At 32.3% G+C, this 17832-nt stretch overlaps 1 protein-coding gene across 4 annotated transcripts in view; it reads left to right on the plus strand.

Annotated features, from left to right (window-relative positions):
- The window catches only part of LOC106685939 (LIM domain only protein 3), a 254487-nt gene that overhangs the window by 111023 nt on the left and 125632 nt on the right, over positions 1-17832 (plus strand). Inside the window, exon 1 of one of the 4 annotated variants that reach the window (XM_014428958.3) lies at positions 715-860. The exons of the other annotated variants lie outside the window; for them this stretch is intronic. Coding sequence (XP_014284444.1) covers positions 821-860 — 40 coding nt within the window. The 5' untranslated portion in view covers positions 715-820. Of the gene's footprint in view, positions 1-714; positions 861-17832 lie in introns of those variants that run through there. 4 annotated transcript variants of the gene reach the window in all.

The following is a 17832-nucleotide window of genomic DNA, read 5'->3' on the forward strand; positions in this document are numbered from 1 at the left end:
TGTATATTATTTTTCTAACGAAATTAAAACAGTTTTTGTATATATATTTCAAATCATTCCACATTTATTTTCGTTTTTAAAAATAAAGTCCTCAAGGCTTTAAGCATTTTTTATTAGCACAACTTCAGATTTCCAATTTTCTTCTTCAAAAAATACAAAACTCAAATAATCTATATACAATTAAGGAATTATTGCTATTCATTTATAGTAGAACACCAAAATGAATCTGGCAAAAAAAATATTACATTATTGAAAAGTGTTTTAATGTCAATTTATTATTAGATAAACGGTCATAAAATGCTGTCTCATACATGGAACCCATTAACATTATTTTGTTTTTTAGTGAGTATTATAAACTATTCCATATTTACTCTCGTTTTTAAAAATAGCCATCAAGGCATTTCGTTTTTTATTACAACTTAGTAACGGATTCCTATTTTCACCTTTTAAAAAGAAATCGAACCAACCAGACCCCTTTAGGTTTTTATGGTGACTCTATGGCTGTCGCCGTGGAAGCATCCTTTTGTCAGATGAAATATGGCTACGTCAAACAAATTGACAAGACCGGTCCACTTCACCTGTCTGATAAAACGGTTATTGCCTAGGAACTCTACGATGGTGTGAACAGGCACCTGGTCAAACCCCAACTAGCTAATGCTACTAGGAAAAAAGTGGCCCCCAACCGTCCCTACCACTTGGAGGGGTGGCGGGGACACAAAGAGTTCGTTCGAATGATTCAGTCAGTGCCGAGCGCTCTTGGTGTACGGTTCGCTATTGGAAGTGCTCCAGTTGGTGAGTTTGTGTTCGTGGATGCATCGTCATGACAGCTGGTCTAGAGCAAGTGCAAATATCTGAGCAAGGTAATGATTATTTCAGTAATCATCTATATGAACAATTTAACATGGTACGCTAGTTTTATGCCTCTTTTATTTCCATAAAAAGAAATAACAACAAATAATTCACATTAACACTGCTTCGTCTGAAAGTTATTTAAATAATACACGTTTTGGACAAATATAAGGAAAGTTGTGGAAAAAGAGCAAATCCAGCAATTTTCTGAAGAGTGTATTTTGTATTAAGGTTTGGAAAACTGTTTATAGTTGAAACACTATAATACCGAATGTTTATATTTTTGAGAAATTGGTACATTCCCGATTGAGTTTTTAATTGTTAAACAATTCAGCTTCAATTACTACACCAGTAAAAAATACTCGATTTGTCGAATTCGCCTTTTTCATCGAATAACTTCAACATAGCATTTGAACATCCATTTAGCTCAACCTCATATAAAAATAAAATAATTTCGCATTACATTTCATAATTAAACCAAACAACGACTTAAGTTCCTTAAGAAAGTTCATTATTATAGCGTAATGACAAAAATATCTTACATATACAAGGGTACGTGTGATCAATTACAATATAATCCTGTTTATCCGTCCTAGTAAGTACAAAGGCATCGCCGGTTAAACGTGAGAGCTGTCATATTGGGAGAGTATAAAATGAAAAAGTAAATTAACTCAGATATTAGCTAAAAATCGCTCCTAGTTTAAATATCGTAGCCGTCTTCTTACATACTTTTTCGCTTGAGTGAGTACAAATAACCTGGAGAATTCCGGCTTCCTCAATGAGTGAAAATGAGTAGTCATCCATTCAGTAATGGCTTAGAACACATATTGAAACCCCTCCTCCCTCGGTTTATGTTTATATGTATTTATATTTATTGTTAATATTATTGCAATAAAGGGATGGGAGTCTCTTTCTTACCTCGAAAGTGAGTTATATTTATTAGACCAATTTAAAATAAAATTGTCTGTTAATTTAAGATTTAATTAAAGTGAAGATCTTTAAATTTTTAATACCCACTAAACTAGGTAAAGTCATGTGCAAAACGTCTTAATTTATTTTCATTTTACTTCTGGTTAATCCTTAAGCGAGGTTATAATTTACTTCAAAATGAGTTAAATGTGTAGACATTTTTCATAATATTATTTTTTTCTTAATAAGTGGGATTCAAATTATTGTATAATTAAATTATTCGGAAATATATCCTATAATCAAAAAATGCCTTTGTTTCCGCTGAATCGATCGATGGCAAGCCCCACAATAGTGTTAGTATGATTTTTTCATTTTTAAATTAAATAAATAAAATATCTAATAATGATCACTATATTTTCTGAAGAGGTGTGCAATATAAGTGATACAAAAAAAAAAAAAAGAGGATTATTATATAAGAAATTAAAATATGCTGTAAAATTCTAAATCGTTCTTTGCTTGAAACAATTAAATTTGAAAGTATATCTTTTGACCACCAATATAATTGGTTAATGTATGTCTTTAGTAAACTTTAAATCATAATTATATTGTATTGGTACTCGAGTTTCATATTTTATTTTAATAATAAATACAAATTTAGCGCGAATTTTATAGAATATCGAAAGTCAAAATAAAGAAATACAGTTAATTTAAAAATGAAAGCGATCCAATATTTAGATTTCACAATTTGTAATAGCCGATGATCAAATCGTTAAAGAATGGCCATTATAATTCTAATTGAAGTTGGGTCCGAATCGGAGGGAGAGCGGCTAAGATTGGTCCAACGGATACTCCCCCTCCTCCTCCCATGCAATATATATAATTCTCCTAAAGGAGGTATATCGGATGTGATCAATCTTTGGTGATCAACTAATTAAACTCGGATTGATTGGCAGCCATGGTAAAAGGATAATCTGAGAGAAGTGGGATCTCATTTAATAGATTATTATTAAAGCGGTCCAATGCAGGTCAATTCCTCATCGTATTGATCACACACTATTAATTACGATAGAGCTATCTCGTTAGGTCCGTGTATAAGTTATCTCTTGCTTGATCCTCCCTGCTCATGACAGTTTGTGGGCCGCACTTATCTCCCACTTACCAAGAGCTATATTACCATTTAGTATAGATACACTTCGGGGTCCGAGAGAAAATTTCACATCCCGGTTTATTTATAATCATAATCTACATTCAGCGAAAAAAGATTGGTTCACGTAACGTATTTTCGTCTCTTAATACTCTTTACCTTCAGAGATGTATCTGATAGTCAAAAAAGATTGTATTTTACGATACCGGAGCAATGAGAGAAAGTGGCTCATCTGAAAATTTCTCAGAGAATGTTTCAGTTATTTTCACAGATTTAAGGCAGCAGCTAATTTTTAAGTTTGTTATACCTAAGTTAATTCGTCAGTAATTCAGTAGTCTTTTTGCCACGACGATGAGTGTAGAAAACCAAGTATAAATACAACTAAGGTGGCAATATTTGCAGATACGCCACTTTAGTTCAACGCCAATAATATCCATTAAAAATTTTTTAAACACAAATAAGCTCTTATTGAAACTGTCACACCAAAGTTTGAAATAAAACATTGAAACCACGTAGATTTTATCATATTGATTATGTTTTTTTTTTTAATACAGAATAGAGTATTTTTTTATAATAATTTAATGCTAAATGTTTAAAGTTTTAAACAATCTTGAAATCGTGCAAGCTAATGTAGTTTTTATAAATTTCGAAAAATTGTCTATGTAAATCGTACCTTATAATAATATTTCTGTTTTTACAGATGCTATTTATTTATGCTATTTAGAGTTACATTTAGTTTTTTTTTTTTTTTTTAATGAATGCTCGAAATGTTTCCTTATGGACAATTCATAGCAACATAATCACAGATATTCTTATTCTTAAACTACTTTTATTTTAACAAATCACTGTTTGTTTTAAGACATTCTATTTCTTTTCTTTGCAACTAATATTAAATAGTATTGCTCAAATAATTATTTAAACCGACAAATTCAATTTAATTATTGTTTATGCTATTTATAGTTATAACTTTTAATGTTCTAAATTTTACTATTACATACAACCTTCATTCAATTTGTTCCCTACAAAATACTAAGTCCTGATCCGTTCTAATATCGAACTGATCCCTAAATCCAACTTCTATCACCACTGACCATTCCAAGGGAAAACTAGTTTAAGAGTTACAAGCAAAAACAAACCTCTACCTTCAGGATCTCCTTGCTTTCGAGAATAGAAGTTTACTTAACGTAAAAATAAATGAGAAACAGTATCTTGCAATAAAACAAAACTGATAATAAAAATATTAATACAAAATTTTTTGTGGACCAAAGTTATCTTAAACTACTGTATCTTTTAAATTTTGATTTAATTTATAAATCTATTTTTAAAATTATTCATTATAAAATGAAGAATTAATTAATAATATAAAATTATTAAAACAATTTTTTAATAACTATGTAAAATAACTACTTTAAATAACTAAATAATAATGTAATTAAATAAAAAAGTAACATTTAATATAATTATTGATCAGGTAATTTTTTGATGCTTGGAATCAAAACTGATATCACTAAGCTGTAGACTTTTCATGTTTTTTTTTTATTGTCTGTGTATTATATCATTGTGTTATCTGTTACGTAATCAATGTTTGGGCGATTAGTGTGGTAGACTTTGGTAGATTAAATAGATATTTAAAAGATAAAATTAATCGGTCTTAGTCCGTTTCTCCATATATTTTTAAATTAGTAAATTTTTAAAATGACTATTATGACACAGACAATTTTCTAAAATGCAACAGATTCTTGCATTATCTGTAGAATATGAATGAACGATCAACAAAATTAAGTTTTGAGCTGATACAAATTCTATCTAGATGAACTGTATTTAATGATTTAAGATATATTTAAATATTAAGTTGTTCAAATCGAATATGATGTCACCTGATTACAATGACAGCTTCACTAAGAATCCTCCATCATAATAAAAGGCTATATTTTTTAACATAATATCTCTTCGGACAGAAAGGGTTCTTTCAGGCACTTAGTAATGGTATTAATTAAAAAATAAGATTAGTAAGGTGTGGACGTGGGTGTCGATAATGTAAAATAAATTAATGTATTCGATCCTTCCATCATATATCGAACAGGAAGTAAGAAATCCGATTCAGATAAGGGCAGAATGACCTGGAGGAGAGATACCCAGACAGTTGAGGGTATCGTCACTGTTGAGGACGAGTCCTAATCTGGAGCTAGGCGGATCAATATTAATTATAAGGGAGCTAACATTTGGCTTGTTATCCCCCTTCCACCCCCTTCCCCAAGTACTGCCTGGGAATGGCCACTATAATGCTCCTCTGCATTTATCCAAATGCATAATGAATCCAATGCCGCCATAGTGCGTCAGCCGGAATGAGAGCAAACATTGTCATAATTCAGTATTGAAATTAGTTTCAGCTTAGATGGAGTAGGAGGCCTCTAGAACGAGGGTGCCCTATGATTGTTCCCAAACTCAATTTATATAATACAATGAAGGCAATTATTTTTCTCTGTTAAGGGACCAGAGCCTGTATTGTTGGAAGGGGTCCGGTAAATTGGTAGGGGTTTTAATTCCTTTCCACCCCTCCGGAGTGGGGCCGAGGAGCAACATAAATAGAATTTGTAACGAGAAGAGGGGCAAACTCCCTCCTCTGATTGCGGCTCCGGGTTTATCACCTTTATAACCCGCTAATGGAACAAAAGCAATTTTTACTTTCAACATTTTCTGCTTTCTTTAAATTTTTTACGGATTTAATCTTTTTCAATTTCGTGCCGCCTCCCCCGGGGTGTTCCAAGAGCGAAGGGATGCTATGCTCCTCCTGGCACGCACTAAGAATTAATAGGGTTCGAATGAATCGGAGGTAGGGGTAACTGTGTATAAGTAGCGCTGAATTCAAGAAAGCCGTTCCAATCTGCCCCCCTCCCCATTTTGCTTCTCATAAAATTCTAATCCTTGAAAAATATTACTATCATAATTATGCAAATTAACATCTGGTGAAGTAAAAAATATATATATTTATAATTTTCAAATTAATAGATGATTCTGGGAGTATTTTAAGAATAAGGATAAAAACAATGACTTTAATCACAAAATCGTTGATCACTCATATCAAATTATATTTAGAATTAAAATCTGCTCATATTTCCATGTTCAGATGAAAAAATGTTCCAAGTCACTTTTTCCTAAAAACTTTTTTTTTTACATTTGGGAGTCAACTAAGGAGACTATAAAAAAATATAAAAAAAAGTAATTGAATCAGAAAGTTTATTGTGTTGGTTTGTTCTTTTAGTTGAAACAGATAGAAAGTAGAAAAAAATAAATAAAATAAACTGTAATAAATACTTTAAGGGGTTGTATATATGTAAATAGATTTTAATAATGTGACTGGGGGGGGGGAGGTAATGTTTCCTGTTCCGGGTAACCTACGGCCACCCATCTTCCATATTCCGGTCAATATCTTTATGAGAAATTTTCCTTCACTTAAAATAATTTAAAAAAAAAATCGATTAAACTTCCTAATAGTGTTTCCTTATTTAGAATGTTTTTCTCTTTTCCTTAGAATTTAAAGAATTCATACTAGTCAACTTACAAATTTTTCTCTTTGAAATGTAAGTCACGGTGGTGTTTTGCCGTAATGAAAACCAAACCGTCATTTGTTATTTTTTGTAAAAGGTTTCAGACCCTCTTGACAGAAAATAACTTTTTAAACACACCTTTGGTAATTAGTAATAATGGAAAAGTCATCGGAGAACTAGTTGGTAATATAAACGAAATTTAAAAGTAGCCGTCTCATTCTGACTTGTCTCTTTCCGAAAGACCTGTTTTCAACATTGAGGAAATAGAAAACCAGTTACTTTGACCTCTTGATGAACATTTGAAAAAAAAACTTAAGTACTTATTGCTATAGCTGAGGCATTCTTCTACGTAGTGGTTTTCTAAAAATTAACATCATTTTTTTAAATTTTATTAATTTCCAATATCCATCGATTGGCATACTGGTAAAGTCTATTGGTGTAAATATTCCAAGATAAAAAGTACTGAGGACGGGAGAACTGCAGTATAGTGTTTCTTTAAAATAGAGTACCGATATTAAGCCACATTTTGGAGTGAGAAGTTGTCAAATATAAACTAAGGTTACAAATACCCACAGTTTATTATGGAAATCCTCCAAAATAAAAGATAATTTAACTTCATAAAACATCCAATATTTATCAAACTCCTAATGATTCAGACATAGGTATAGCCATTCAGGGTCAATGCAGCACTAGTAGGTTATTTACCAAAAATATTTTTACTTTTTTAATATTATGATGCTTTTTTTTACTTATAGTTTTCTGTTCAATCCTTTTAGAATAGTTCAGCAGTTCCCAAAGTAGGTGTCGTGGCACCGTGGAATGCCGCAAGCGTATGCCAGGCGTCCCGCAAGCGGATGCCACTTACTGAAAATTAAAATTAAAATAGCAAATATGCAGTGCATTTCACCTTTTACTTTGTATGGGAATTTCTTATTTTCCTACATATTCAACCACTATTTTGTATTTTTTTAGCTCAACGAGGGTGCTGCGAAATTTGATTTTGCCCAAAAAGAGCCCCGCGTAAATGTTTAATGAGGCTAAACTCGAAAAATGGTGCCAGAGCAAAAATAATTTAGGAACCACTGGATTGGTTAACTTCTTCCAAACCTTATTTACTTTAGATTTTATAAAAGTAGATTATAGTGTTTAGGAGTGGATTTCTAGGCTTGTGTGATTCAACATCCTGTCTCGAATAATTCTTTCTACGTGAAGCTACTCATTTTTTTCTTTGCTCTCAAGCGGAGGAGCCTGTAAACGAGCGCTCCCATTCGAAAGCACCCGGAGCCACGCCGATTATAAACGGGAACTCATTAAGGGAGAAACTCATTAGTGCTGGAGTCAATCAGGGCTCACAGATGTAGGACTAGTTTTTAGTAAATCATTCAATTGCTTAGCTCTTGTAATTACCTGTTTCTTATATTATGCCCCTTTCGAATAATTGTTGTCCATTCTTGGTCATTTCCATGTTCGTACTCCCTTAATATCGGCCTTAAATTAGAGCTAAGTAGGCATTGTTGCCTCTTTAGGAGCTTTTCACTTAATGAGTCAGCTCTGCTTAGTCGCTTAGGGAATGGAAATAATTGGTAGTTGAAAGTCCCATGAATTAGCCCAGTAATTGTAGTAAATGTGTCAAGAATAAATAATGTTTAGGTCCATTGACTTCTCAGCGCCAATTATTAAATATATCCATGTTTATAGATGTAAGAGTTTATATATTTATTAATTAAATAAATATGTACACAGGTTTTTCTTTATTTTTTACCAAATTATGAAATTGTGAATCAGGAAATTCGTATTATTAATTATTATCTCCATATATTCGTTTTCTCCTAAAGAATACCTAGTACTGGAGGCAATATATCTCAAAAAATTCCTGTTAACAAGAAAGGAGAAAATCGATAAATAATGTGGTTTTCTTAAGATTTTAAACCATTTTTGAAAATTGTAGATGTACATTTTTGTAGGTAAATGTTTCTTAATCTTTCACAAATTCCATTTTTCATTAATTTTCGAATCATCGATATCTCCAATCTATTTTTCTGAGATGAAGATATGGTGGAATTACTTACTATTCTATTCTTTACCTAAGCTGATATTAATTATTAGGCATGTTCACTTAGAGGAAAATATAAAATTCAACAGAAACCATTCCACTAAATAAAAATTAATCCTCCATTTCCTTCAAAAAATGGGTTTAAAATAAAAGAAACATGGTTAAAAAAATAGGGTTTTTGTTTTCAAAGCCTTCTTTTGAGTTTCTGGAACGCTATTGGTGAAACCGAACCTTGTTCTCCCGAAAATATGGATAAATTGAGTTTTGACACTGCGAAAATTTTTGTAAAACATTTTACTGAAAGACTAAAATCAAAAACCTATATCAATACCCTTCAAGTTAAAAAAAGGATAAAATGCCTTTTTTTAAAAAAAAGCAACACTAATTATTGTTTGTTTTTTTTAATGACCAATACTGGCTTTTGAAATAAAACAGGCATAATAAAATAAAATATTTATTATTTCCAGGATTTATGATTTTTTTCTCAATAAGTTTGTTATAGAAATCACAAACTCACATCAATCCTAAAAAAAGATTCGATAAACTTTTATTCTTTAGAAATAAACAATAAAGATAATTTCAATTGGTAAGAAGCATTTGAATAGCGCTCTTTTCGGAGTAAGATAGGAGGCACAAAGTAGGAAAGGCTCCAATTCAATTAAATGTTGGCCCCGAATCGAAAATTAATTAATCATTTCCACTAATGGACCTTTAAATAATAAAGCTATTCAGTTAATGGAACTTATTTATTATTCTAAAACAATTCGGTTATCCAGCTGTTTAGTTGTTCATGCATCTAGAATATTGCGTCGGGAGCCTATCAATATCCTTGATTAAAGTCAGTGATGACGGGGCAACCGCAGCGGCAATCGATAACTTGGATGATTGAAATTAAAAAAAAAAAAAAGGTTTTTTTATAAAATTTTATTATGATAATTACTCCTCTCCTTCATGGAGCTATATAATTGGTATATGTATATACGATGTATAACTGTGACAAGAACAATACATTTATTAGTGAAAGCATGAAATAAAATTCGCTAATTTTTATAATAGACCATGCTAACACTAATTATCGAGGCTCCTCAACATTTGGGCCAAATCTTACTAGTCATTTTCGAAATATATTTGTCCCAACCAAACACGTTTAACCATTTGTAAGGAAAACAGTGAATGGAATTTGATAAAATCTATATTGGAATCTACACAAACAATCCCAGAAAATCGGATAAACGGTTCGACCAATTATTCCCGTACACAAATTTGATTAAAATTTGAATTTTTTTTTTTTTAAATCTTGTATCAATATAAAACTTCCCTACTCTCGGTAGGAAGGGAGCAAATATATTAATTTTCTCAATGATTTTTTTCTTCTTCTAAGCCACATGGGTCCGGAAGTCATGATTAAAAATGGGTTGAAGGCAGCCTCTTTTTCTGCATTCTGGTAACCCATTTTAAAAAGGGGCTAAGGAAATCTGATTATTTGGGATGGGGTAGTCTGTATTTTGTGTTTGTCTGTTGTTGATGGGGCTCACCAGGTATGTTGATTCAAATAATTTATATACTTACACTCTCTAGAGTCTGAGTCTGTTTGTTTGTGTCTGCCACCTCTGTGGCCGTCCTGTCGGTGTCAGTGTCCTAAATAGTGGGTTCGTGCAGTACTAAAGGCTGTCAAAAATTTGATGTGTCTCCTATGTATCAATTCTGTCACCTTCGGTAGTTCGAATGTCGTACGTGTGTGGTCCGTCTTTGCTCTTTGAAGTGAAGGATATCGTACAATAGGTCTCAGTTACCGCTCTGAAACTGTTGGAGCCTCTTGGCCGTTGAAGGTGCTATGTTGGTCAGCATAGGTGCTCCGTAAAGCACACTTTTATAGATCATTAAATTGAGGCGGAATGAAAGGGATTAGGAGAAGTTAGCAGGTGCTTTACCCTGTAAGACTTGGTCCTGACCTGCTTGACCTTCTAATGGCAGTGGCGAACTAGCGTCAGGTGTCTGTCATGTGTGACACCCAGATATACTATGCTATAGGCTTTAGGGAGAGGACGCTTGTTCTTCTGGAAGGAGAAAATAATATAGTTCTTCATGGTTTTAATTTCATCTCATGTTTAAAAGTCTCATTACAGTTGTATGCTTCGAGTTTGCACCTCCTTACCAAGAATCTATTTTCGCTAAATGGTCCGATACCAGCTGACTGCAAAGGCGCCTAACTCTACCTGAAAGAAAACGGGAGTAATTTAAAGGGTTCTCGATCCCGTTAATTATTTTTTCACTGATAATTGGAGCGCTTTAGCCACCGCTTGATGGCTATGCTAATCTCGGCCAGTTTACCTGCAATCAGATACCGCAGGCAGTTAATTATTTTGGGACACAGGTGAGTATAGTATTACGTTGAACATCTGTCAGGAACAGCTGTCTTACTAGGTTTCAGTTTGAGATAACGATCCTTGCCATTTATATTGAAAATTGTTAATTTCCCTAAAAAAAAAAATAATAGTAATATTTTGATCACATTGCAACTGATAAAATACCGTCTTTGGTCGTCATCATCTAGGAGTTGCATGTATAATGTATATAAATACTGTAAGATGAAGACAAGCGAACTCTCTGAGAATCCAAAGTAGGGATACTTCCCGTTAAAGACTTTACTACTCCTTAAAAAAGGAAGGTCCATATACTTGTACAATAAAGAAAAGGTAGACGTAAATATAAATATAAATAATGCTATTATAAATGTATATATGTATATAAATAAAGACTATTATAATTATTATTATGATTATTACTATTATTATTAAATAGGTTTATGGGATTGCTAAAGTAAACCATTTGAGTTGAATATGTTTATGAATTTAGATTAATTAGGTCCATTTTCTTTATGATAATTATAATGATAGCAAGGTATCTTGAAGTTAGGCGGTCTTGTGAAAAAAAAAGGAAGAAACACTTTTCAGAAAGGTTGGTTCATCTCCTTTTCCCCTCGTCGGAGGACGGCTTCTAGATCTATTCTCTTATTATGAATGGTATACATTTTCAATTTAAAACCTGAAGTAATACTAAGGATGCAGATGGCGGTCTTGTCCTTCTCTACTCCTACCTACCGATAGAGGTCGCTAAGGAAGCAAGCTACTCTAGGAACCGCTAGATAGCGTTAATTATTGCCACTTTTTTTAATAGAAAAACATTTACGTTGGTTCAGAATGAATATTTCTATTGAAGTTTTTATATTATGGGTACCCTTCTTATATTTAATATTATCCTTACCAACTAAATGCATAATGTTGTATTTCCATTTCCTCTTTACCTTCATTACTTTCACGACGGTTTATATATATTTTGTGTATATATAATTTTCTCGTAGAGATGATATTCGCTATCTGTGTTACAAATTGTTGAATACCATCATAAGTGGGGTAGCCAAGCTGCCGGAGGATATGTAAATAGCGCCGATTCCGTAATGAGGTATAGCCTGTTGATTGGTGCGTGGTAGGTGTCGTGGGAATGCAGACCAATCGGCAGGTCATTGAGGCGTTATTACGCGCTAAGTCATATGCAAATCCTCCGTTTACATCCTCTCTCCCTCTCCAATTCTTTTTCAACATGATTTTTTTTTTTAATTCTTCACTCAATCTATTGCTGTTTCATATGGTAATTAAAAAAAGGATTGTTTCTTAATTGGTTTTGTCCTCTTCTTTTTTGTGAACTAAGGCGTGTCGTGCAACTGATTTCTGAGATTGAGTCATTAATTAACCCACGGCCCGGCGAGGGAGGATGGCAGAACGTTAGTCATTAAATAGGAGTAGGTTGTATTTATTGAAGCCTTTTATAATCAATTCGATTTAATTTGCTCCTAGTGGCGACATCTTTTACATGTGCCGAATATTCTTGGATGTTTTTCAAGCTATGATTGGAAAGATGTGTTCAGGCAATTTGATGTTCGGATAGTTATTCAAGCCCTATTATAGCTTATCAATTAAAAAAAAAAAATGTTATTGCTACATCTTACTTTATCTAGAACCTTTTTTTTCCTTTTCTCATTAATTAGTTAATTAAATTGAAAAGAATACTTCAAAGAGTCAATTAGTCATTTCCTGTCTAAGTCTAAGGCCGATCTTTCCAATAATCATGAGGTTTTCCGAGGGTGGATCAAAAAAATGCAGCCCCTGATTTTCGTATTTTCAAGTGACTTTTTATAAAAAATTAAGATTTCTCAAAAGAATATTTCTCATGGCACAAATCACCCATAACATATTTATTTATTAACAAGTAAGGAAAATACCTACCCTTATTTACTTCGGGCCTTCACTTACAAAAATATTTGAGGAAATTCTATGTATTCATCTAGCAAAGTAAGTAAAAAAAAGATAATAGTAAAATATTTTTATTTTTTTCTTAACGTAAAATACTTTTAGAATTTCATTAGATATTGCTTTTTTTTCAATGTCATAATATATTAATATTGAATTTTATTGGGTTTTTTCTATTTGATGTCTATCTGAAAAGGTTTACAGCTTATGTTATGAAAATATGACGAACATATATAATATACATTTTTGGGAAGATGTGACCATACGCTAGAGGAACCTGGTTTGTAAGAGTAAATTATCTTTTAATAGGAAACTAGTGGACATTAACCGCTTGATAATCGTGGTTTGAGAAACGCGCTTTATGTCTATTCAAAAAAAAAATAAAGAAATATATACCCCATATAAGTAAAGGGACAGATGAAGCCAGAGTTTAAACTTTTTTCACTAATCACACAACATAGAAGAAAGAATTTATATGTTTTTAAAATATTTTGATACATCTAAAATGGGGGAAGTGGAAATCCCTAAAATAAGCATAATTCTAGTATATGTTCCCTTATCATACTCAAGCCTTACTTAAAAAGTAAAACCAGATTAAATTAAATTTAAACGAAAAAATGCGTGATTTTCAAAATGGATTTTAGTATATTTTTTGTTCCTTGATACTCTCATTTCTTTTTTTTTTTTTTTGGCTCAATTAGTTATTTGCCCTCAGAAAAAAGTGCGAATCAACATTCTACACTCCCAATCACAAAAAAAAAAAGAAAAAATGGTGAAATTATATCTTTGGAATAATTTCTTCGCCTAATAATTAATAAAAAAAAATAATGCTGGCTATATAAATTACGAGTGTGTTTTTAATATTCTGGCATCCCCTTATACCCTGAAATGGGAATTTATCCCGTCACTTTATGATACAATCTAGTAAAGAAACGTTTATGACCCCTTGAAGGAATCGTATTATGTTATTTATAAAGCATTTTATATTAATATCTTTTGCTTTTTTATAAGGCAACATAGCATTAAAATTACTATCCAATCTCGAAATTGCTGAGCTATTTTATCTGAAGGGCATAATAGCTAATCTTCAACTTCCTACCCTTCGAAGCCCCTCCAGGCGTGTAACATGTGGCGATCAGCTTAACTCAAAGAACTATTTGCGGATGAGATTTTATAATCCTTTAACAAAAAAAAAAAAAAAACGGTGTACTGAGAAGTGTTTGCCGAGATGGCAGATGGTACCAACAGTTCGCCCTGAGGCAATCCTTCATTGTAACCGGGACCCTCAGCATCCCTGTCAGTACATGCCAAATCCTGTCTTTTCAGATCACCAGCTGCTCGGTCAAACCATCGTTTGTATAATATACCTTCCGATCTAGATGGCATTGGTATGGTTAGCTTCAACATTCTTTATTAATTAGTTTTAAATATCCTATTTTGAAGAGTTAAATATCTAATATAAACTTTTTTTTTTTCAGTTTTGTTGAACTACTGCCAACCAACATATGCACAAAAATTATTTTTTAAATTTTATTGTTATCATTTTTTTAGTTGATAAGCTAGGAAATAGTGATGTTACAAAATTTGTAAGCAATAGAATTAATATTAAATGAAATAGTAAACAAATATAGGCTGCCTTACTTCACATTATAGATGGGCAGAATAGCCCCTGCTACATTTGGAGTGATCATTGTGACACTGAAGTACCAACTATTGGTCTTGTAGTTTGTAATTGGTATAGTGACACTGACTTTTACAATGCCGATTAATAACTTTTTACTCCTGTAATATCTCTAATAATCATCCCCATCAAGAAATAAAAAGCACCAGTACTTGTACTTCGTAATTTGCATCCTTGCACTTAAGAACTAATACTTTATTATAAAATATAAATATAATAAAATATTAGCTTTATTATAAAATAGAGTCCTGTAAGCATCCATTTAAGAGGAAAATATGAGCGAAATGGATATGTATTTTCAACTCATCATCAGTATTTTTTTACACAAGATAATCGAGATTCCCAACTTACTAAAGCCTATCCAGCCCCCCCCCTCCATTTTCAGCAAACATGAAATTTAATACGTTTCAGCTTTTTTAAATAATTTTCTCTTTGATTCCTGCATGAACTTTTAATATATTCCCTGTATACGCTGATTAAAATTTAGCATTTAAATCCTGTTAGTTTCATGTTTTATATTTGCAAAGGATGTGGTCTGGTCTGTATAATTGTACTGGGAAACAAAACCTATTGATTCATTTTGACTGCTTTTTCTTTATGCTATTCGTTCATTTATCTTCTTAGTGATACCTATACAACCCCATAACATGAAGTTACCATTTGACTAGTATAAACCAGTTATGGTAGTTACCATCTGACTACCATGAAGTAAACATCTAATTAAAACCTCAGATTCAACCACTTACATAAAATGGAAAAAAGTAAATAAATACTTAGGTATAAAAAAGTAAATAAAACGGATCAAAATATTCCGTACCATATTAAAGTTTATGTGCATTATCAAAAAGGCTCAACATTCTATAAAATCCGAAACGGAAAAAGGCTGAGGTCCAGGAGACCAGACGGAAGTTAGAAGAGAAGAGGGGGTTTCCCCCCTCCAAAGGGGGGTTAATTGAATCCTATTGTGGGGCAATCTCCCCCCCTCCTCGTTCCCGGGCCACTGCCTTCCTAATCAAGGACTAATTTAAAAAACTGATTCCTGATTTATGTCTTTAAAGAGCTTTTTCCAGGTTACGCCCTCCAGTAGGGACTTATATCCGATGTAAATTAAGGTGTGCCTGAGGAATACTCCGGGCGGACGGATTTGCATCACTGTTAGGAAGTCGTCCGCTCTGAATGGACCCTAATTGGTGGCAACGCCTCTCCTGCAGTTCTCACAGCAATACAACTTATCTTCTCTGAAAATATAACCAGTGATTAGGATTTTTACGGCATCTATAAACGGTGTTGAAACAAGCCTATAAAAATCCACGAGCATTCTAAATAGCGTTCTCTGATAATTTATGTATGTTTTAAGTTTAAGCAACGGTTAAAGAGAACATAATAACTGTAATGAATTTAAAATTTTATATTTGTTCTAAATAGCATTAAAGTGTTTCCTCAAAACATTAAATACTTCGAGATGATCAATTATCGGTTATTTGAATTTCCTAAATCATCAGCAATTTTTTCTTTAAAGAAATTAAAAAGAAAAATATTTTTAAAAAACAGTTTATAAATTAAAACAAATAAATAGGAAAACAAAAATTCGTTATTGAATACCAATTACATAGGTTTTTCGTTTCACCTCTAAAATTGCATTTTACATATTTTTCAATGCCACCAATTAAATTGTATCGTATGCACCATGCAACTGTATGCAAGGTTAAATTGAACGCTGCAAACCTTTGATGCGAAAGTAGCTTTATTGGTTTTGAATAAGTTATTCATGTTAGAGAACATCATATAGTTATTTTACAAAACGATGGTTTTAAGAGAAGATGTCTCATAAATGGTACGTTGAATCTTTCTTATTTTTTTAAGAATTAAAATCATATTGTTTTTTGAGTTACTAGATAGTTGAAACTAGTAGCAAAAATTGCCATGAAAACGATATTTATTTATCAATGGTTCATTCATGAATAAGGGTTCTATCAATAGCAATATTAGCTATTAGTTTCAACTATAGCTAATTTTTGCACGTCCGTGCAAAAAACGAATAGCATAGCCCAAAAACGAAAAGACGTACAAGAATGGTATAATATATTTAAGACAGATGCATGTCTGGGGTGTTACAGCACCTTTTTCTGCTGACTTTCTCAACAAAACCTCAAACTATTTTTAGAATATCGATGTAAAGTATTACATAATCTTTAATATCATCTATGTAACATACTTATTGAAATAATTTAACAGTAGTTAAATATCGAATTTTCAAAATAAATTCGACTAAAATATCTAAAAATTTAGATTGGAATAATTAATCATTTTGAGATGTTACAGTAATTGAAAATTTGTAAACCTAAACTAGGAAAGAATTCGATAATTAACAAAAGGAGAAAAATGGAGAAATAAACAGCAGTATAGAGAGTGAAAAATAGGAGATAATTCAGCGCGTCTGATCTCTCCCAATGTTATTCATACATATACGGTTTTGTTAAACTGTCGTATTCTTGAAAGGAACAAAGCAGCTATTCACTATTCGCACCTCGAGAAACTTTAAAATATGAATTTATCGATTTAATTTTTGCCTTCCAGGGTAGTAAGTACAAAATGATGCGCGCACAGCATCAGATTTTTCACCCGGTGAATATAGCAAGTATATCCAACCAACGATGTTTTAATGATTCAGAATTGTTCTTCTGTCAGTTCTTAGATTTTATGAGTTTAAGCTAAGTCATGCACCAGTTTACAACTATTCACGATTACTATAACCCTCTCCAGGAAGTTATGTTACAGAAATGGATACTAGAGGAAAAAAATGGGAGAGACTCCATTGCCTGGACAGGCCATCGTTTATAGGTCTCCTTTATTCCTTTAATAGAGTAGCTGAAGAAGTGTCCTTTTACACTATGACCAATCAGAACCGCTCGATATCCCTCTCCAACCTTTTAATTTTTTTTTCATCCCCCCCAACCCCAGGACCATGGTATTGTGATTGTTGAAAAGAAGGGGCTGGTTTCAATTTAGCAGAGGCAGTCCTCAAGCCTGGCTAACACCATCACGATTGTTGTCCGCCCTAAGTAGTAAAGTATACGCTCTAAGGTCACGCCGGAAATAGCTTTTTTTTTTTACTTTTTACTTTTTAAAAAGATCACCGAACACCCTCCCCCTAATAGAAAAAGTTGTCACGGGATTTTGATGGTCGACGAGATATTTCCAGTACTATTCGTTTTATAATATTGAGAATTATGTTGATATCGAATATGGAAAATATCTGGGATTTCAATGTAGGGCATAATATGTTTCAAGTAAATAATAAAACATGCCATCAAATTCATCTAAACATAATTTTATAATTT

This window comes from Halyomorpha halys, unplaced genomic scaffold, assembly GCF_000696795.3.
Source record: "Halyomorpha halys isolate HHAL.00 unplaced genomic scaffold, Hhal_1.1 Scaffold759.1, whole genome shotgun sequence".
NCBI classification, from domain to species: Eukaryota; Metazoa; Arthropoda; class Insecta; order Hemiptera; family Pentatomidae; genus Halyomorpha; species Halyomorpha halys.